Below are 21,669 nucleotides of genomic sequence, written 5' to 3'. Positions count from 1 at the left end.
TTTAGGATTTGCTTGTAAGAACTCACTTAGATTTTAAGGTTTCTAATTCGTAATCACTTATCAGGAAGCGACCCATAGCTTGGTTATTTTGTTTTTATTTGATTTGCGATTATTACCGAAACAAAACATATGGTAAATAAAATTTAATCTGTGGATGCTAATAGTTAGATAATATGTTGTTTTAAGTACTACAGTGACCTCATTCAAAGGCAACCAACAAATGGAAATATCAGACGCTCTGTATGTTCGCTATTTTTCATTATGTGTCGTTTCCTTTGTATTGTATTGTATAGGACCTTCAGATATTTTTTTGCTTTATATTAATTAAAATTTTGTGAATATCTAACATTCTTCTACAAATATTTTTCATATTCGGGCAACAGCAGAAACCGAAATTTGCTAGAGTAATTTAGTTCAATTTACAACCGTAAAACCTTATTTTAAATATTAATAGAATGTTTCTCTATTGAAGGTTCATTTTAACAAATACTTTGTAGGTAGAAAAACAAGGATATAGTTCAGCATATTTTGTATTTTGGTCAATTCAATAAGTTTTGTGAAGACTAACTGCCATAATCAGGGTCGGTAAATAGGTAAGCTGTTAGGTAGCTCTCCTTACATGTTATACAAATATACACTAAAAAAAACTGTTTAAATAACCATTATAAGACTCTGAGTATGGCTGTAAGAATCCAATAAATACATTACTATACTGTATTGATCCCGATATGTAACAGTTTTACTGAGTTATCGTAAAAGCATTGGCATTCTGCACATGCAATGCCGAAGTGCTTTATAGTTCGCAGAACTTAGTTGAAGATATTTGTTGCGGGATGAACCTTAATCGTGAACGCGATGGGAATAGAAACAATACTAAGGTATGGGACTAAAATGCTCTATTTTATTAACAAAATATAACATTTACTTGGAATCATATTAGTAAATGTTCTATTCCTTGACTATGCACAATTTATCGCTCCACCTCGTTGTATCAACGATAATTACAATATTATTTTGGTTTTCGAGGGTCTCTTTTTTATCTTATCTTTTCATTGACAGTTTTTTGAAACAAAATATTCATAAACATAATTAATACATTTGAAAAGTGAAACGAGAAAACTTTATAGGTAATTACAAGAGAGAAGGTCAGTTGTGGGCGTTTTAGGCGAAGGTGTATCGACCAGATTGACGACATACTAAAGAAGGGCCGTAAAAAGTGCCCGTGAGCGACAAGGCGGCGTAAGATAAAAGCGAACCTTATCTCCCCAAAACTGTAAAGGCCACTGGGACAGTGCTTTAAAAAACAACTTTAAAAGGATGCTATGAACTTGAACTTTAATGTATAGATTAAATAAAAAGACGCAACTTTTATAAATATTTATTAAAATTTTAATTATTTCCGTAAAAAAATAACGGTTAAGATTTTTATTTTAGTTCTCGCGTACCGATTCACCGATAACGAAACGGCTTCCGGTTAACGCAGCCGACTGGAACTTTGTCCGGCCAAAAAATCAAACAATGGTGAATAACAAACAAGAAATAATCTTCACAGAGCTCGTCAGAATTATCAAAATTATTCCATGAATTACTTGACGCATTATGACTTACTTGTGCTTAAAACTATAATAAGTACTACCAGTCATTCGTCGAGTTCAAAACATACAATGCGTTCACACCTAATCGTGCTCCGAAACCACAACAATACAGCAAGTTTTATTTCATGTTTATTCAATTCCATTTTGAAATATTACGTTGTGCTACGACAACATGCTATACGTTAAAGTTGTAATAATCTAATATATATAAAAAGAAAGTCGTGTTAGTTACACTATTTATAACTCTAAGGGCTTTACCGATATTAATGAAAATTGGTGAGGAGGTACCTTAGAGCCAGTAGACGGACATAGGATACTATTTGTTCTTTTTTTTCGAATTTATGCCTTGAAGAGCTGCTTTTTATTTAACTTACTAATATTATAAAAGCGAATGTTTAGATGGATGTGATGTGGATGGATGGATGGGTGTTTGAAGATATCTCTAGAAAGGCAGAACAGATCTCGATTAAATTTGGCATACGTATAGAACATAGTCTGAAAGAACACATAGGCTACACTAATTAAGTTTTTTTTATATTTCCACGCGGACGGAGTCGCGAGCGACAGCTATTTTTTAATAAGTTGTTTCACCATATACTCATGAAACCAGAAACACTTTTAAGCCTTACAATTTTGACTTTCTTGTACTCTACAGCACTAAGCTACATACTGATTCCTTTTTAGATGTTTTTCTTTAACCCTTAAATGGACAATGTTGTTTTTAAACAACATACTAAACATCACAGATAAAATTATCTTTATTTTATTTTTTTGTTAATTTTGACAACTAGTTCTTATTTCTGAACGAATTTTGTACTTTTTTTAATGTTGGCACTATCCAATATTTTTATGCATTAAAAATAAATGATTACACAAATATATTTTTTTAAAACGTAAAAAAAAAATCGTCCATTTAAGGGTTAAATATATTTTTTAATTAAGGAAAATGATATAATAGACGCTAGCAACAAAAACATCTGTTGCAGGAATGGGCTGGCTCTACCGGTGCAATACCACGACCTCTTCTTGTTCTATTAGTATGCTGCTATCATATTAAATATCACAGTGGCTACTCCAACTCGAACAAAATATTATATACCTACGTGATACGTGCAAATCTTATTAATTTGCACTATAGATTAACGTACACAAATAGTTAAGTGGGTCACTACGAATTAAGGAAACGATAAGTAATAGAAACCACATTGTATCAGGAGTGGTGTAAGTCACAGCCAAATCGTGAACACCGTCTCTTTGTAAATTGCCCGATAAGTCATAAAGACTCGGCAAATTACGTAATCAATTTATTTACAAAATTACTTGTTATATTGATTGCGTTGACACTATGTAAGAATGGTACTTCATTTGCTGTAATTTTCGGTGCAGACAATAAAGAGTTGCAAGTAAGCACTTGTGATGGTACAAATACCAATTAAATGTCACCTTTAAAAATTCGCTGAAATATAAAACGTAACGTTATGAATGAATTCGTTTGACAAACCATTTGTCGAGTCAATACAATTTTCCTAGGCAAATTAAAAATGTGCAGCATACAGGATTTGCTGGTTACATACATACCTCGCCGTATGGCTTGCCTCGCGCCTTGCTCGTTGTGCGTCGCGTGCCGTCGGCCGTCGCAGGAAGCACGCTCCGCTACTCGACCCATGTTGTCCACCGCGACTGTGACTTGACAAATACCTTATACGATGTAGGCCACGTACAGATATTATATCAGAATTAATATTATCAATACACTGCGACAAGCCTTATCCGCACGTTGCGTAGAATTTAAATTATTATACCATGACACAGAACTAATAAAGAAAAATATTGTTATTTTATTACCCCTATATGTGTTACTGCCCTAATATTACTAACTTTACAAAAGAATAAAAATATTGTTTGCTAAAGTTAAACTCTTTTAATGGTACACTGCTTAAGCGATAATTTTCCAACTGAGGGAGTCAATGGTCACAAAAGTACTGCCGTTGTCTTTACTGGTAATAAGTAGAAGTAAAATAGCGTCGATAGCGGCAACTATCGCAAGTACTAGATAGTCGTTCGCAATAAAAAAGAACACCTGTACAGTCTTCCTGTTAAACGTTTTATAAAGTGTGTTCGTTCAACTTTACGGTAAATAACAATATATGCAGTATGAATATGAACAATGGAAAACATTAAGTCAATGACATTAAGCCAGTTAACATTTTCGTATGTGCTTATTAGTTGAACAATTAGTTGTTGAAATGAGAATCATTTTTGGTTAGAAACCCCTTAAACTTAAACATGTATGTATTGTCTAGAATAAAAAATATATCATAAAGAAGAATTAAACACAACATTACGTTTACATTTTTTTAGAATTATGCGAAAGTTTAATCTGAAAAACGTTCTAGTTTTTTTAGGTCAAGGTCGTGTGTGATTATTTATTATTATTAAAAATAACACAGACTGACAGGAAAACGACGCAATGTATACTTTTCAATTTGAACATTCTGACTTGTGTACACAAAACATAATGCGTCAGAAATGTTGAACAGGTTTATAAAAACGTCTGCTTAAAATCATTCATTCTCAACGGTTGAATGGTTTCTAATAACATAGGAAACAGGGTAGGGGGACGATGCGCAGGTATACAAGTGTCGTCTTATTAAAAGGGTCCCTTATGTTACAAGTGGCGCTTTCTGGAATCCTATTTCTTCCCTTGTGTTTTTAATAATACCATAAGTTGTAAAACTGCAACAAAAACTGTTGCGAAATCCATAAATTCGAAGCTTAAAAAATTCGTTTTTAAATATGGAAACCGTATTCCAAATATTTTTTTTTAAATTGTAGACTATACACTAGTTCAAGCAAAGTTATATGATATAATGAAGATAAGCTTAAGCTAAGAGGATCAGAATTGTGCCACCATATTCACCAGAAGATACGCAGCATTACACACTTCTACTTCACGGCTGTCTTCTGTGTGATCGTGGTATTTTATTAGTCCAGCATGCCATTCCTGCAACATCGAATCTTGCTACGGACTCTACCACTTTACAAATATCGCGCACAAAAAAATTATAGTCTAAAAATATTACTAAAATATCTAAAGGAGAAAATGTAAACAGAAAGTGTTAGCTTAACAAATTTAAGGTAGAGTTCATTGAATTACAATAATAGGTGCAATTCGTTTACTTATCACTACCAGGAAGTCAGTCAGGTATCGGCACCTCAAAACGTTAGTGTTATCAAATATTGACGTCTCTTTTCTACGTATGTGTTAGTATATTTTTTCCTTGTCAAAAGCAAACCCTATTTACGGTGTACGAGCAGCAAAAACAATTTCTTAACGCGCGCGTACCTACGTATTTTGAGGTTATGTCAGTGTTAATCTGACGGCGTTGTCGGACGAACGTATTGCGAGTTGTCGGCGTATTGTCGTGTACCGTGTACTTGTGTATTGTACTTAGGGATCGATATAAATTGAGTGCATTGTAGTGTATTTTATTAGTTGTTATTTTATATGATTGAACAGGAATGATCGTTACTTTTGAACTAAAGTTACAACGAATCTCGTATGTTTTGGATTTCAACGTTACATTGTGATGTGAGTACTAATTTAAATGGTTTTTTTTTGATAATGTGTTATTACCTATTAATCTTAAAGTAATATTTGTTTTGTTTTGTTTTAAGTATAATTTCTTTAATTACTTACAACATGTTTGTTTAATCATCTTTTTTGTAAGCAAATAACCGTTACGTTTAAATGATCAATATAGTGTCTGTTTGACTCCAGATTGATTTGTTACTGGATATGTATGTTTTTTTAATGTTGAAAACATTTAATTCATTTGGAAATTTAATACGAATTATCATTAAACATAAAAATATAATTAATTTAACAAATTCTTTCATTATTTAACTCTTTATAAAATTATACAACGAAGTTTAAACTTGTGCTAAAAAATTTGTATAGAATATAAGGGGTTCCTAGTTTCTATCCGACTCGACGTCCCCTTGTCCGGCGTCCCTCGTCGGTTACACTTGGCAAGTCAGCTCTATCGAAACATTGAGGGTGGATTAATCACCCTTAAGGCTTTTGTAATAAAGTGGATATTTCCTTAATAGTGTTCTCTTAGAGCTTAGGGCCCGTCATCGCGGTGCATTCGTGCTACACCCTCGGTTTATTAGCTTTATCTTATGCGTGCCGCTGTTGTCGCGGCTGCAACAGCCATTAGGCGATTAATTCATCGTATTGTTACGACATTCATTGTTGTGCAAATTACAGCTGGATATATTTAACCGCTTGAACATAAAATATAAACGTCTACACCATCTTGATAAGCATTATTCGAACCGTTTAATATCCCTAAAACGTACTATGACTAGAATTGTCTTAATGTTACCTACTAGATACAATTCCCGCTGTTCGGTCATTGCTCTTGTAGAAACATAACAAATTAGTATAGACAATTATGGGTAAAGTGGTGCGTCATAGTGGCGTCCACTTTTCAACGAGGATGTTAATTTATTCAATGGCGTAAAGAGTTCACGCAAACTAGCTTCCTTTAATAAATGTGGAGAAGCGTGAATAGCTCAATTGTTAAGCGTTACTTACATTAAGACTGTAACCGCTTCAATTCCTAATTCCGTTCTATCAATAGTTGTCGTTTTATGCACTTGTATTTTTATAATACTAAAAACCATTTTTAAGTATTATCTTTTTACAGACCGAAAACATTGGAGTTTTGAGATCGTTTTGCATTTATATATTAAAAAAAAGCAATAGTTATTAAAATAACACGAACTTAAATACACGTTTATAATAAATAATGGTCCATTAATTAATTAAATATAAAATATAATGAGTCATAACACCGCGCCGTTGCCAGAAATTAATCGTGGTTCACCTCAAAAGGAAACTGCATTCATTAAAGTGGACAAAACAAAACTCAGTCAAACGGGCCAGCTGTGTGGGTTACTTTTATGTCCGATTGATCGAATCATAAGAGAATTAAAGTAAAATACAGTTAGGTGTATTCACCTGTCTCGAAAAACACAACTTTATTTCTATATTTTACATTTGTTAAAATTTTAACTCCGACTAACTTGTGAATAAAACTTTTCTTGAATCATTAACCTCCTTTTTGCTGCTAATAAATAAAACAAGGTCCTCCTCTTCAAAGGTTTTGGTCGAGATTTGAAAATCTCTAAAACCACAAAAGTTATTTTCACTTGGACTGATAACGAAGATTAAGGTTGGGATATTTCGTTATTATTTTTGGAAAAGATTGTGCGATTATGAGAAAATATTTAACATCATCTAATTTATAAGGTTTTATTTTTATTAGTCGTTAACACGGTCTGTATACCACGGAGAGTCCTCGCATACGGGCTAACGATAAAGACTAATGAAATAGGCGTACTTTATCGCGGTCTGTGTACGTCATGGGGTTATTACCCGCATGCGGGGTAACAGCCAATGAAATTCATCGATCGGTGTAAAGAACGCGTCGTGCGGGGTGCGGGTGCGGGGACTCAGTTGACGAGTTTTATTTGACCCGAACTGACGCTGCGCGGGAACATAATGGCTGATCGTTTTACCGAAGTACAAATGCTGAAGCTGGTAAAAATATATCGAGATTATCCATGTTTATGGAATGTTAATAGCGAATTCTATAAAAACAGAAATACGAGAGATAGTGCATACAAAGAAATTTGGGAAAAGTTAAACATCCCTGGTCTCTCGGTCAAGGATATACCGAAAAAAATTAAAAATATGAGGTCATCTTACTATCAAGAATTAAAAAAAATCGAAAAAAGCCGATCAGACGTTGGTCAGGATTCTATCTACCAGCCAAAGGTTTCGTGGTTTACAACAGCTGATGGATTTTTAAGGATGGTCAGGAATAATCAGGAAACATTCGCGAATGTAAGTAACATTTTATTCTATTAATTTTTGTTAAATTATTGGATTTGGAATAAAGGATTAGAACACATCTTCTCGAGGCGCCATTGCATTTATGTATACGCTACGGGAATTGTACGAGCGAGTGTTGCAATATGGCGCTCAGTGTTGCCCGATTAAGATTATAATAGTTACCATATTTTACAAAACAAAAACAATATTGGGTTTGTATTGTACGTATAAAATTACTTTTTTTACTGGAAGTAGCGATTGTCGGTATGACATTTATATTTAGGATATTATTGGATATATCACGTCAGCATTTTTACAAGCTTTCCTCATGGCAAAGATACAATCAGGAAATTGACATTTCAACTGAAATCGAATTTCCATTTCCTATTATTTTTGCACCTGAATACAAAACATAATGCCATTAATATTTTGATTATAGATTGATGAAAATTCAGCTTCAGACAACTCTGAAACACAAAATAACGAATACTGTTTAAATGAAGATAATTCAAATGCTGCTGCAGATGATATAAATCATTCAGATGATAATAATGAAACGAATAACGATGATAATCACCAATATGAAGAATTTACTATACCATTAGTGAAACCATTAAAAAAGACGAAAAAGAAAAAAGAACAACAAATATTTATAGCTATTGAAAGACTAGATAACATTGCCAAAGCGGTTACAAATACAACGAATTCTCTAATAAATAACAAAGAGGATGAATTTGATACTTTCGGAAAATATATAGCAATGTCTTTACGTACTTTGCCAGGTGAATTAGGCGTTATTGCAAAAACAGATATTCAAAAGGCATTATCAGATATTCAAATTAAGGCTTTAAGACAAAAAAGTCAAACTGTGCCGTTATTGTACCAAGCTTCGATGTCTTATGATCCTGATTCAGAGAGTCCCAGAAAACGTATTAAGCTTGAAGTGCCAGCGGAAGACCCTTAATCTTAAAACTTAAATATTAGGACTTAAATTATACTGACAAAAAAAATTAGACAAGCGAGTTTGTTGTCCACTTTTTTGGATTAAATTAAAAGCAGTGACTCGTACGACGGAGATAGATTTTCCAATATTAAAACATCACAGAATTGACAGCACGTGTGTACTTATTATTGGCAACTTCAAATTATTTTTAAATTGCAAAATAAATGGTATACATTCTTGAGTGTTTTGACTGTTTTCTCTTTAAATTAAGATATAAAAATTTATATGGTCTCCTTATGTACTTTGGTCCAAAAGTAGTAGATTAAATTAGTTGTACTCGTAAGTTTAACACAAAGTGTTACAGTCGCCTTTTGTGAATCTTTAAGCATTGTAATATAATTCAAATAAATAAATACAAAATCAATCGAAAATATGAATGATTTCATCCATTTGATGTTACACCTTTTCGTAGCTATGTTTGTTTGTGTAGAGTAACACATGTACGTCGCGCAGCTGACGTTCAGTTTACACGTTTCTATTCCGCAAAATATACCTATTTTTAGTGTCCTACATATGCACCACGAACGTTACGAAAGCAACCAACATGTGTCTCTCTCATTGTTCCTAATTCGTTAACTACGCAGCTCATCTATTACGTATGCACTCTACCAGTCAAGTTATAACCATCATGTGACTCTAGTTGTGTTTTGTTTGTTTATAGGGCACACCTATACGCTTCTTCTTTTTGTCTAACCAAACAACTGCTGCATTCAGAGTTGATGTTTACTAAAGCAGTCGATCAATGTAAATTCCTCTTACTATATCTACTTATGGAACATCTTTAATGACCAGTGGTCCTATAATGACTTTTGATCTTTTTGGCAATGTGTGTTTTGGCTGTTTTGGAAATCTGTGTATAATTTGCTGATCGATTTAAGTTACCTCATTGTTTGGATGATATAAGATTAGGGTTTCAGTCCTTTTTAATAAAATTGATTATAACAGTAGAGTTTCATACGGCCTTTGTATTCGTTAGTTTAAATTGACACATGTATGTTAGGTATGCATAGTTTTGTTATTTGCCGAGACCTTGATCTATGCAATATAACAAGCGAGAGCGCATTTTAACACAGCTTTGTAACCTATCACGACAACATGTCACGCGAATTGAATTTTGGAAAATTTTCCTGAGTAGCACTATTTTCGAAATTCATCACCTCTTTATTGAATGCTTTATTCGTGAACTAGATGGCATGTTGGACGTAACAAAGGATTAGACCTCTTGATAGTATTGATAAGGATGTTTTGAAGACACGAAACAATTAAGTTTATTCGCTTTCCCTTCTTTTCTACAAAAAAATGTAAGAAAGAACGTGTCACTAATGTGAATAACGATGTTGTTGATTAATAGCATCGGTCACGAGACATCGAGTCTTCTATTTGTTATTTATTAACATAAAAAAGAACTGAAAATATTGATGCCATTTTACGCTATAAATAGTATATTTAATAAAGTCTACAAAAGAAGATAAACCTTGAACCATCGCCGATTTACGATTTAATTAAAAAAATAAATATGTCATATGTATTCTTATGTATTTGTATATAAAGAGAAGCAAGTCTCGTAATGAAACGGAGTGCACAATGGCATCTTTATGTAACGGGCCACATACTAAGAGTCGGTAAGAAATGCTCCGATGACAGGCTACTGTATATAGCATAGCATTCCGAATAATGAGAACATACCACAGTATCTGTCATGGGAAAAACACAACGCACTTTTTACAATGCGATATTACTAAGGCAGGTTGTGATAATTCTAAATCCGAACTACGATAGGTCTGGAGTTCGATTCTCTAATTTAAATCTTACCTTAATGAAAAAAATCATGCAAAGATATTAGTTTGTGAAAATTTAAATCAATCGACAATTTTATGGCACTCATATGGTTGTGGCCTTCAACTGTAAGCCTTGAAAAACTTACTTAATACATATTGAGTTGACGTGATGATAATACTAATAAATATATACAGGCTTCTGAGAAGAATTCTTCATATATTCTTAAGTGTACTTAAAGTTAATTATGCTATTCTTTATTGTCATTCAATCAGTTACAATACAATTATGTAACTCGGTTACCTAAGAATAATTATTTCTTATTAATCAATGCAATCTAAAGGACGATTACAATAAAGTTAAAAAGAAAAATCTACATTAATTTTAAATGTAATCTTAAGACGTCATTGTTTAAAATTATTAAAATGGTGGTTCATACTGTCAACACAAAATATAATTCATTTATGTAAAAGTGAAAGTGTATATTTATACGTGGAATCAATCTATTTATAATATATAAAAATCAATTGCTGTTCGTTAGTCTCGCTAAAACTCGAGAACTGCTGAACGGATTTATGACGGTCTTGAAATGTTTGTGGAGGTCTAGGAAAGGTTTAAAAGGTGAGAAAAAATCGAATAATTGCCGGGAAAACCCCAAAAACAGCCCTTTTCCTTTTCAATATAAACTTTTTCTAAATAAAATGTACAGTCAATTTGAACTTTATTGACTAATTATGTTTCTTTTTAATTCCGCGCGGACGGAATCGCGGGCGACAGCAAGTTTTATGATAAAAATGTATTCAAATGATCGCATGTCAAAACAAAATGTAGCGTGCAAGTAACGCTCTCAGTGTTTTCTTTAACATGAAAACGGGTCGCGTACGATATCAAAACGTACCCATTAACCTCTGTAAGTACATACTTTTACTCTTGTGAAACCTCGAACATTGTCCCACATACGACGTAGCGAATCTCAATGTTCCGCACTCATCTATCCGTTCAGCCCACTTCTTTGCGTGGGCTATTGATTTTATATCACCAGAGTACTTAGACAGAATTAAGTTATTATGACATTTAAACATAAACATTGTATTACCAAAGTAGACGTCACATTTAAAATCTAATCTAATATATTCTAGGAATATGTGTGCATATTGACATTTGAGTTATACAAAGTTGAGTTATTGTACATGGTTTAGGTTCCCGGATTGTGATACAATAATATGACAGTTTGGTATTTGATCTTTAGAAGTAAATCTAATCGCTCGTCACGGATAAACTTATTGCGTTTGCACATGTATTATAATATTCATAATGTAATATAATAGAAATATACTTCAATTATTTTATTCCCACAAATAAAAGCACGTGGTTCTTCGATCCTTTTGTTTTCTCCCTCTCCGCCGTCTATCTGAAACGTAACTTTGATAGCTTTATACCAGACGTCTAGACGGGAACATATATATGTAAATATATATGATGGTCTACTCTGCTCCTTTTATAGGAATAGGGGATAACTAAAATTGTAGTATCGCAAATAGTGGACATAAAGGAGAGATTGATATTGAAATTTATATATATATAGATACTAGCGGTGACTCCGTCGCGCGAAATTAAAAAAGAACACTATAACTATGTGTTTTTCCTGACTATGTACTATGTGGATGCCAAATTTCATCGAGATTCGTTTTCACGTTCTAGAGTTACCTTCAAACAAACATCGATCTATCCATCCAAACATTCGCATTTATAATAGTAAGATAAGTAGTGGAAAAAGACTTACTCGTAGTCACTATTTATGCCAAATTTCAAACAGAATTTAAGATTATTTAAACCTGACCAAATCTTCGAGTAAACCTTTTAATTTTTTATATCACATGCAATAGTTGAAATGTTTTATACAGCGTTTGTACAGCTTAGAGTCGATTCACATAGTTAATTTAGGATATCTTCGGATACGGTGTCTTCGTTCATAACATGCTCCACTTCCTATAGAACTAATAAGACAATGAAAACTGGCGCAAACAGATTTCTCTTGAGAAAAATAATAAAAGAGGCTGACGGAACAATAATGGTAAGAGCGAAATGTAATTTCCCAGAATCCCGAGATTAAATCTAGCGTATTCTGCTATTAGAAACAGCTAGGTAACAGCTAGATGTAATCTCATAGAAATTGGATTCCTATTCGATATGTTCTAAACTATTGAATCATATTGATACAGTTCCAATGTAATACAGATACTGACCATAATATTAGTATTACGCCTAACTTCCTCCTATAGTTAATTTCTTGCTTAAGTGCTTGTTTAAGTTAAGAATTACATATTAACATTTAATATGTACTTGTGAAAATATTTAACTTTGCAATATTGTAGATAATATTATATACTTTTAAAAAAATAGCCAAGTTTGTAAGTTAATGACCGCAGTAATAAATTCACGAGGGAAAATGCTCGCACGCATTTCAAATTAGCGTGAGCCGGCGTTTAATTTTGCTTATCTATGTCTTTAATTAAAATTTGGAAACAACTGAACGAAAATGTTGGCTTCAGTATTATTGTAATTTAAATTATATTGAATCGTATTAAAATTATGACTTCCATAATATTATAGTATTTATTTATTTTAATCTATTGACAACAGAAACATTTTTTAAAGGACTACAAGTTTCATTAGCAAATGCTCCGAGCCTCTTAATCGGGAAGTATCGTAAGAGACGATAAAACTTCATCGGTGTTTCGCTTTGCAAGCACAAGCTAGTCAATATTAAGTACTTGACAATGAGATAATTAGGCTTAATCTACCATTCCAATTTACAATTGTTTTGTAACCAGACATTGCAATGACAGTGCTATCAACACGGTTATAATGATGTGTTCCTTTGTTTAAACATCAAAAAAGATATGATGCAATCGTTGCTTATACAATTTAAATATTTTTTTAACATTTTCAGACGTTGATACACCACAATTGAACATAGGCACAAAAGCATTACATTAATTTAATAAAGAGAAATATTGATAAAGACACTTAACTTGTTTTAGTTATTAATATTGTTAACGGCTGAATTTTGAAAATCGGTGAACAATAGCATACAATTTTGAAAAGGAGATTTATTACGGTCAAATTATTGAATCAACTTAATTTGAATATCTAAAATGATTTATTTCTAAGTTATCTGAACGTAAACAAGAACTTTGATATAAAAGCGAGTGTCGAGTCACATTCCTAAGGGCTTATTGTGTTACGCATAAATCTAAGTTTCGTTAATCAGAGTGGGCGCAGCGCTGTACCGGGTGCCATGTTCATAAATACATAATCGTACATATATACATACTTATGTAATATCGTGCCACGGCCAAATGACTTCACGCTTCGCCTGCTGTTGAGTTCAAGACTAGGTTCCTTATATGATATGCATCTGATTGCTACTGCATAAATAAAAATGCTTTATTTATTGGAAACTTTGAGGTTATAATTTTTTTTAATTAAGGTAGCTAAAGTTGATGTGGTTCGATTGACGGTTTGTGATTCAAAAAAACAAAAAAAAACGAATCAAGGACTATTAGTGAACTTTAGATATTTTAGTAATAGTATAATTTAATATCGATATGTAAATAATATTAGTCGTGTGGGATTCATGTAGGAGTGGAACTCGTTCTGGAATCACTTCTCGTTTTTATTATTATTCATCACTAAAAATATTACTTTGAATACGACTCTATTTAAAAAGCCGTTTTTTAAACTGTCAAAAATGTAATTCGCAAAAACCACTTTTTCCGGTTTTCTTTAAACATTTATTTTGGCAGAACACATCCTAATTGTTACTTTTACCAAACTTGTACCACCTAAATCTGCTTCCCACAGTTTACTTTTTATTCAACTCTTTCTATGTTTAACTTTAAATCTTCTAACTAAAATATAATTGATGTTTTGCTTAGGTTTTATTTATTTTTTTGCATAGGGAGAAAATGTTAACAGTTAACACCGGGCATTTTAACTACCATTACAAGGGGAACCCAAATCGTTTATTGTCAGCTGCAGATATATTCTAACGTTTTTAAACAAAATTGTACTTCGAATTGAAATCAAATAATTAATGATCTTAAAAGTACGTCTTATATGTATCATGGTGACATCTGGGATTTTTGATTTTATATTCTTACCAATTTTAAACGTTTTTAGGAAAATTGTAGTTAGATAAGCTTATTACTTGTTTTTATATAACAATGAGAAAATATATTCGACAATATGGCTTATGATCTCGTAACATTGGATAACAAGCGTCGTTTGCTCAAAATGAAGCTTGTCCATTATCATTTGCACTTCTTGACGGGTTGCGTGTAAGAGGCAATTGTTTTGTCAATCCTTAACAAGCTGTATTAGATAATACCGTCAAAAAATAGTCTATTATCTCTTGTCTCGTGATATCGTTTTATTCATTTTAGTTTAGTCTCGGTGGAAATCTTATTAATACTCTATTATAAAGGTGAATGTTTAGATGGATGATTGTTTGTTTGAAGATATCTCCGGAAAGGCTCAACGGATCTCGCTGAAATTTTGCACAGATGTAGAATATAGTCTGGAAGAACACACTACATACTTATTAGTTTTTTTTTAATTCTACGCGCACGGAGTCGCGGGCGACCTACGGGTATTTCAATAATTTGTAGTAGCAACATTTATGCATTCTTGTGAGAGCTTTTAAGAATTACTGTAAGTGAAAAAACTACAGATGAAATGGCTACTACAAAGTGGGTAACTTTGTTGTATTAAGAGTTACTTGAATATTAAGTCAAGTATTATGCTATCGTATTGAAAGTTTCGTGTCGATGGAGCCTTAGCTGTCCGATGCACCGGAAGAGCGGTGTCGGCTGCTGGCCGAATTCGGTCCGCAACGGGACCGCGTCGCTAATAACGAACAGCCGTCGCGACACCTAGTAACAGGGTCGGACAGCCTTTTACATTTTATAATATATTTTTGCATTAATCATAACTAGCTGTCGCCCGCGCGGAATTAAAAAAAATAGTAGCCAATGTGTTCTTCCAAGCTAAGTTCTACATCGATACCAAATTTCATCAAGATCTATTGAGCTGTTCCGGACATACCTTCAAACAAACCATCCATCTAAACATTCGCATTTATAATATTAGTACGATTATTTACGATAAAATTTACGAAGTCCAGATGATGATATGACAAAAAATCTGCATTTTAATCGTACAATATAAGAAACAAAATTGCGTATCATACTTTCATCATACTATTATATATAATTTTATAATGATTCAGTTATCATCGTCTGACACTGAGGTCATTTATTTCGGTTACAGACCACCCAATAATGCTACAATAAGGAAATATATTGCCCTAAATCTCAATGGAGCACAGTTTCCTTTTAAAAAGTAGTTTTATTGTTTTTTTTCCTATTAAATGAATTAATAATAAAAATAATGGATTAACTGTAAATGTTGGAAAAAAGTTTAATCCTCATAATGTTAATTCTAACAACTGTATTAAACAGCTTTTCCTAAAACTAATATGAATTATGAGAATTGGAATAAAAATAAACTCTTTGAAACCTATAGATTTACTAGTACAGCCCTGACCGTGCTTGTCAACCTAATAACTAAACGCTCTACCGACACCGCACTGTACAATGAAGTATTGAATTACAATAGAATCTAGTACACTTTTTTTATTATCTATTGACTTGTTTCTCTGTACGGTGAACTAATCGATGGAGCGTTTTATTATCTGAAACAATAGTAGAAAAACTACCATAAAATACATTCAAAATCTTTTGTTTAAGAATTAACAATAAACAAATAAATAGGGAACAATAATTATATCTGTACCACGAAAAACGGATTATAATAAAACATTTTAATCTTTGTCGATATACCAAAGGTTTTTATAGCCGTTTTTGGGGTTGCAAGGAATAATAACTAATGACACTTAATAATATGAACCACTAAGAAAATGTAATATGAATAATTTCATATTTGTAAGGAAGTAATAACGAATTCTTTGTTTAAATACAACCTAAACGTTGGTCCGTTGTGGATTTGTGCTCGAAATGCAATTTATCGTCGGTCCCCCGATTCTATTTGACCGTGGGGTGACGTCGATAACAAAGATGGCCCCCGGTTCATAGAGCAGGGAATTTAATATCACTATCTTGTCCGCAACAGACCGCTCGTATACTATTGATATATTTGTTATTCGTGAACTCATGCAAACCATATGATCACATACAACGTAAATATTTTTAGACAATCCCTTACTTTTTTTTCTCGTATTAATTAATTACTGCTCCTACATTTCTTCTTCAACTCATGAGCCCTTAACTTTATCCCCGGTATCCTACACTCCTGCCTGATTATTTTGTAATTATACTTAAACGTACGTAAAGATTACCGTTTACTACATAAGAAAATGTAGTAGACGACGACTAAAACGCATGTCTTTCCAATATCAAATTTGGTTCTTTTTTCGTTTTGATGACTGATCGATTCGTGTTGAGAATGAAGGATACAGCTAGACATTAAACCGCCGTGAAGAGCTTAATAAAGCGTGCGCTCGACGCATCCGAGTCATTAGACAGTCTCCACACGCAAACTTGAACGCTAACCGTTTAAAAGAGCGCTTTGAATTTTTCTACACCGTATAAAATGGTTAAGGATCGTTCACACTAGCCACATTTATTGTAGTCACGAGAATTAACAACGTTACCGCTAGCTCAATTTCAGTAGAATAAAGAGAAGAATGATATATAATAGGGAGAAACAAAAAGGGACAAATAAAAAGATTAAATGCAAACTATTGTACATTTACCTGAAAGTGTTTTATTTTCTTTTTTTTATTCATACATACATTAGAGTGATGTCATCTTTACAAGTAAAGTAATCGTAGTAAAGCGGGAATAGATGCAGCTCGTTGCGCTTGGCGGGATGTCGTCACGGCACGACGCGATGCGATGCAATGCGACACACATGGCTTACTTCAATGTCTATGTACACAATGTCTATCAATCTGATATTACTCACCTGAGTTGATTTTAAATAATAGTTCTAGATTTAGTACACTGAATACTTCTTTGCGGACAAGCAGTGCATTATTTCTTTGTTGGACACGACTTAATTCTTAATTGGCGTAACAATATTCTAATAGGGTTTTTGAGCGATTTCAAGGATCATTAATAGGTAATATTTTGCCGCTTTAAACAAAAAAAATAGATTTATATTTGTAAGATGTTCGTCACAATATAACGTGAATAAATAAAATAAACTCATCTGATGTTTATAATTTTAGAAACACATAAAATGACCGGCCAGCACGTAGCATTACAAGTTAAATAAACAAAATCTGTGTTGTCTGTGTTGATCGTGCGTTAGTTACAATTAACACAGAGCTCGGCTCGGTGGCAGCGTGGCCGGACGTCGGTTGTTTACCGAAAACCTACGCGCAGTGGGCGTTGAAATCGTGGTCACTTTTTACATATAAACATGGTGTCTTCATAAAAACTTAATCCAAATAACTTCGATATAAACACAACGGTTGCCAGGCCAGCTGTATGAACGTGTAGCGTTTGCTCTTAAGTGGTAATAAAATTGTACCTAATTATAACTATGAGCCTTTAATGTACCTACTAACAAGTGGATCTTTATTTGGTATGCCTATTATTGAAGTAAAGTTACATCTCAATATCAACAAATCCAACAATACAAAACTGCTATTTGAATTCAAGGGTTAAGTTGGTAGATAACAAAAGAGTATGATCCATCCGTCCTGACAATTTTTTTATGAATGTTAACCATGAAAACGACAAAATCCCAGACAAATTGATGAATTTTCACCGTTCTCTATCACATTATTTATATTCTTGTATTAATATTGTACAGTCATCTCAGCGTCAGACGGGAATACTTCCGACAAGGGGCGCTACGTTTCGCATACAAATTGAAGGAATTTCATTATAACTCTGTCGGACGGAGTCAAAGCGTTTGATAGATTCGCTGCAGATTTTTTTCATTGCCATTGCACATTGCATTCGTACAAAAACAAATACACATAAAAGCCTTCATATACCGCAAACAAACTTGTTTTTACTGCTCTTGACATTCGTACTTTCTGTCGAACATTGACTTGATTGTTCAATCCTTAAGTTATTCTAATATACCTCTCTCATAAATTTCAGTAGTTTAAAGTATGGGAGCGCCAGCATGGGGGTCGCGCGGCGGCGATCGTCCGCGGCTGCTGCGGATGACGCCGCTACGCCACAGCTTCGCTGCGCCCGCCACGCCGCCCGCGCCGCAACCCCCGCCGCGCACGCACGACTACGCCTCTGACGCTGATACTAATAAGAAAGGTAACTTCCGCATTCAATGCCGTGTATACATTACGTATTATGTAAGTACTCTTTTAACACATTTATTTAAATTTTCAGAAGATAGTTGGAATGCAAACCTATCACAGAGATGGAGAAAGCTGCGTCGGCGTTGTTCGAGGCTGCGCCCCGGTTCCGGCAATCGCGAGCCAAGCCCCGTGCGCTGCTCTCCCTCCCCGCCGCGCCCGCCTCCGCATTGTTCCCCCGCGCCGCCCGCTAAGCTCTCATTTAGGCACCGTGGCAAGGTCTACACCACCGCGTCCCTTCGCGTCACCAGCGGAGCCCCGGACTTATTGAGAGCTCTGGGTAAACTCGGAGGAGGCCTGCGTCGACGAGCACTATCGGCCCACGACGTCCTCGCGCCACCACAACAACAGCCGGCTACATTCTACGTGCCCAGTCCGACGACGGACCGACAAGCTTCTTCGCCATCTCCGCCCAGGCAATCGGCAACACTCCGACGACGATGCAGCTCCCCTAACGTGTACAGAGCTAATAAAGACGCGCCTCGTGATCGAGCACCCCTTATTCACGACGACGAAAACCGAGACGTGGTCGATTACAGTTACGGTATGGACCACAGGAGAAGCTGCAAAGACGTTAGAAGTAGACCGTACAGCGAGAACGTGGAGTTAGATGTTCCATGTCGGAACGGTTACAATCGTCTGACAGCGAACATGTCGGACAGGCTGTGGGAGGAGCCGTACAGGTTACCACGAGTGCAGGCGCGACAGGAGCCGATGCAGCAACTGCGCAACGGCGTGGCCGAACTGCGGGTGAGCGCCGCACCCCGTACACCACGCACACCGCGCCCTCCCCCCGCGCCTCCTGCCGCGGTGCCTAAGCCGAACAAGCGGCCACCAGCCCCTGAGCCAAGAGACGCGCACACGTTTGAGGTATGTATTGTATGACCTTTTTTATTATAATAAATTAACATTTTTTGATAACTGTTTTAAGTTATTATTTGGTTATAGAATATTTAAAGACTGAAAGAATTTGTGATAATTTCCAGGTGCGATTCACAAAATCAGCTGGCGGGAAAGGACTCGGTTTTAGCATAGTGGGTGGTCGAGACTCGCCGCGTGGTGACATGGGCATATTCGTCAAGACAATATTCAATAACGGACAGGCGGCTGAATCTGGTCTACTGCGGGAAGGTGAGCATGTCTAATTATTGGAGAACTTTATGTGATAATTAAAAACGTGTCATAAGCAATAAGATTGGATTAAACTAAATGCTACTAAGAGTAGTTAATGATCCACGTTAAAGTACATTTTAACAAACGTAGAAATATTCATTTCCCAGTGAAGGTGAACATTCCTGAGTGACGGTTTGACGCCAGCTGCATAGTTTATTGCAACTGCATCTAACGACTTTCGCCCACCTGCCCTCGCGCCCTCACAACTTTGTTTTTTTATTACCTAGCCTAAATAACGAGGTTACTCTTTTTAAATAAAAATACACACCTTTTCTTTGCTACTAAATTGCATCTTAATCTACAAGGCTCTAAAGATGTAATTGGATGTAGATTGTTTAACATTTTCAACATTTTTCTTATTACAATGTCAAAAAGCTTTTACGGCTGCATCAAGTTAGCATTTTATTAGTCCTTAAGGAATAAAAAAATGATTATATTCCCGGTTCTATAGGTTTATGTTGTATCTAATCTTAATAAATTAAAATAATATCTTAGTAAGCTAATAAGAATGGCTTATCCATTTCAATTAATTTTAATGTTCTCTCACTCTCTAGTGTTACTAATGTAAGCTTATGTATTTTTTTTTGTATTTTGCAGGAGATGAAATACTGTCAGTAAACGGACGAGGAACTGCAGGACTGACTCATGGTGAAGCTATAAGATTGTTCAAGGATGTACGAGCCGGTCCAGTACTCATCAGGGTGACAAGGAGAGCGCCTGTTCGCTGACTGCCCTGCGCCTGCTGCGGTGACTCGTCACCGCTCCAGGCGCCGGAACCCTCCAGCTATTCTACTTTATAAATTCCCGATAGATGTCGCTAACAAATCTGACAAATATCTGTGTGGTTTCAATGTTATTCGATAGATGACGCTTTAATATATGGACGAGCAAAACTGAAGTTGTGGTAACTTCAAAGTGGAAAATGTGTATGGTATAGTAAAAACTATTGATATATAGTAACGTTGAAGTGAAATAAGAACTAATTGTATCATTTGTATGTACTCACGGTAATGTATAGCAAGCTATGTTTAATCTTACTATATATTGAATAAAATATTAATTATCGTTGTAAGCATTTTACATAAAAAGATTTTTTTTTATTTCAAATAAATATTAAATTTGGAATTTTAGATCTTTTCAAAGTCGAACAAATACAAGTACAGATCATTTTACTATTGTACATTGCACAATAAATAGTATTAAGTACATAACATATTATGTACGTAAAAGGTAAGGAATGAATTCCCTATTGGAATTATTGTAGTCGAATATCACAAGATATTACCAAAGACAATATAAAAAAATCTTATCAAATCAATATTTTCTACTTATGAAACTATGTAAAATATATTTTTATATTTGCGTGTATTTTTGACATCGTTTTAGTATTACAATATGATAACAATTAAAAAAAAGATCTGAAAAATTACAGCGCCTTGCGATTCATTGACGATGCTGATATATATTTGACTATTATTCTTAATCAGAATGTAATTACCGGACTTAGTGTGCTTTAATAAATAAATAAAATTAAAAAAATAAAAGGTCTGCCTAAGTAACAGAGTTTAAGTGTGGCTGTAAGAAACATTTCTTGAAATATGATAATAAAATAATTTTATTTCGTAATGTGTTCACATTAACATTCTTTTCATCAATGCAAATTTCATTTTATTTATATTTGGATGAAGGATTAGTCAGATGTTTATTAAGTTATGAAATGTAAAAGGTAATAAAGTATCGTAATGTTTTGTAAAACGGATTTTTAAAACCTTGTATAGATATTTTATTATGCTTACGTAGA

General features: G+C 34.2%; 2 protein-coding genes across 3 annotated transcripts; both read left to right on the top strand.

The window, feature by feature from the left end:
- Positions 1-4,982: 4,982 nt before the first annotated feature.
- LOC106124915 (serine/arginine repetitive matrix protein 1) lies at positions 4,983-21,399 on the top strand. 2 transcript variants are annotated; one of them, XM_013321939.1, is made up of 5 exons: positions 4,983-5,187; positions 18,484-18,651; positions 18,730-19,565; positions 19,682-19,826; positions 20,466-21,399. In XM_013321939.1, the coding sequence occupies exons 2-5, from the start codon at positions 18,492-18,494 to the stop codon at positions 20,594-20,596; spliced, it is 1,272 nt and encodes a 423-aa protein (XP_013177393.1). In that variant the 5' UTR covers positions 4,983-5,187; positions 18,484-18,491; the 3' UTR covers positions 20,597-21,399. The 2 variants fall into 2 exon arrangements, with proteins under 2 accessions (XP_013177393.1, XP_013177392.1); XM_013321938.1 differs by having other exon boundaries at positions 18,481-18,651.
- On the top strand, positions 7,094-8,738 carry LOC106124916 (uncharacterized). Its single transcript, XM_013321940.1, has 2 exons — positions 7,094-7,512; positions 7,940-8,738. The coding sequence occupies exons 1-2, from the start codon at positions 7,168-7,170 to the stop codon at positions 8,462-8,464; spliced, it is 870 nt and encodes a 289-aa protein (XP_013177394.1). The 5' UTR covers positions 7,094-7,167; the 3' UTR covers positions 8,465-8,738.
- Positions 21,400-21,669: the final 270 nt, after the last annotated feature.

Source organism: Papilio xuthus, unplaced genomic scaffold (genome assembly GCF_000836235.2).
Source record: "Papilio xuthus unplaced genomic scaffold, Pxut_1.1 DF825946.1, whole genome shotgun sequence".
NCBI classification, from domain to species: Eukaryota; Metazoa; Arthropoda; class Insecta; order Lepidoptera; family Papilionidae; genus Papilio; species Papilio xuthus.
The sequence above is the reverse complement of the archived record's forward strand: the minus strand, read 5'-3'. Positions and strand labels throughout refer to the sequence as shown.

What these genes read in the sequence shown, in the direction of transcription:
- LOC106124915 (XM_013321939.1), top strand. Translation starts at nt 18,492, where the DNA reads ATGGGAGCGCCAGCATGGGGGTCGCGCGGCGGCGATCGTCCGCGGCTG. An exon ending in GAGACGCGCACACGTTTGAG is followed by an intron (nt 19,566 to 19,681) that starts GTATGTATTGTA and finishes GATAATTTCCAG; the next exon opens with GTGCGATTCACAAAATCAGC. An exon ending in ATCTGGTCTACTGCGGGAAG is followed by an intron (nt 19,827 to 20,465) that starts GTGAGCATGTCT and finishes TGTATTTTGCAG; the next exon opens with GAGATGAAATACTGTCAGTA.
- LOC106124916 (XM_013321940.1), top strand. Translation starts at nt 7,168, where the DNA reads ATGGCTGATCGTTTTACCGAAGTACAAATGCTGAAGCTGGTAAAAATA. An exon ending in ATCAGGAAACATTCGCGAAT is followed by an intron (nt 7,513 to 7,939) that starts GTAAGTAACATT and finishes TTTTGATTATAG; the next exon opens with ATTGATGAAAATTCAGCTTC.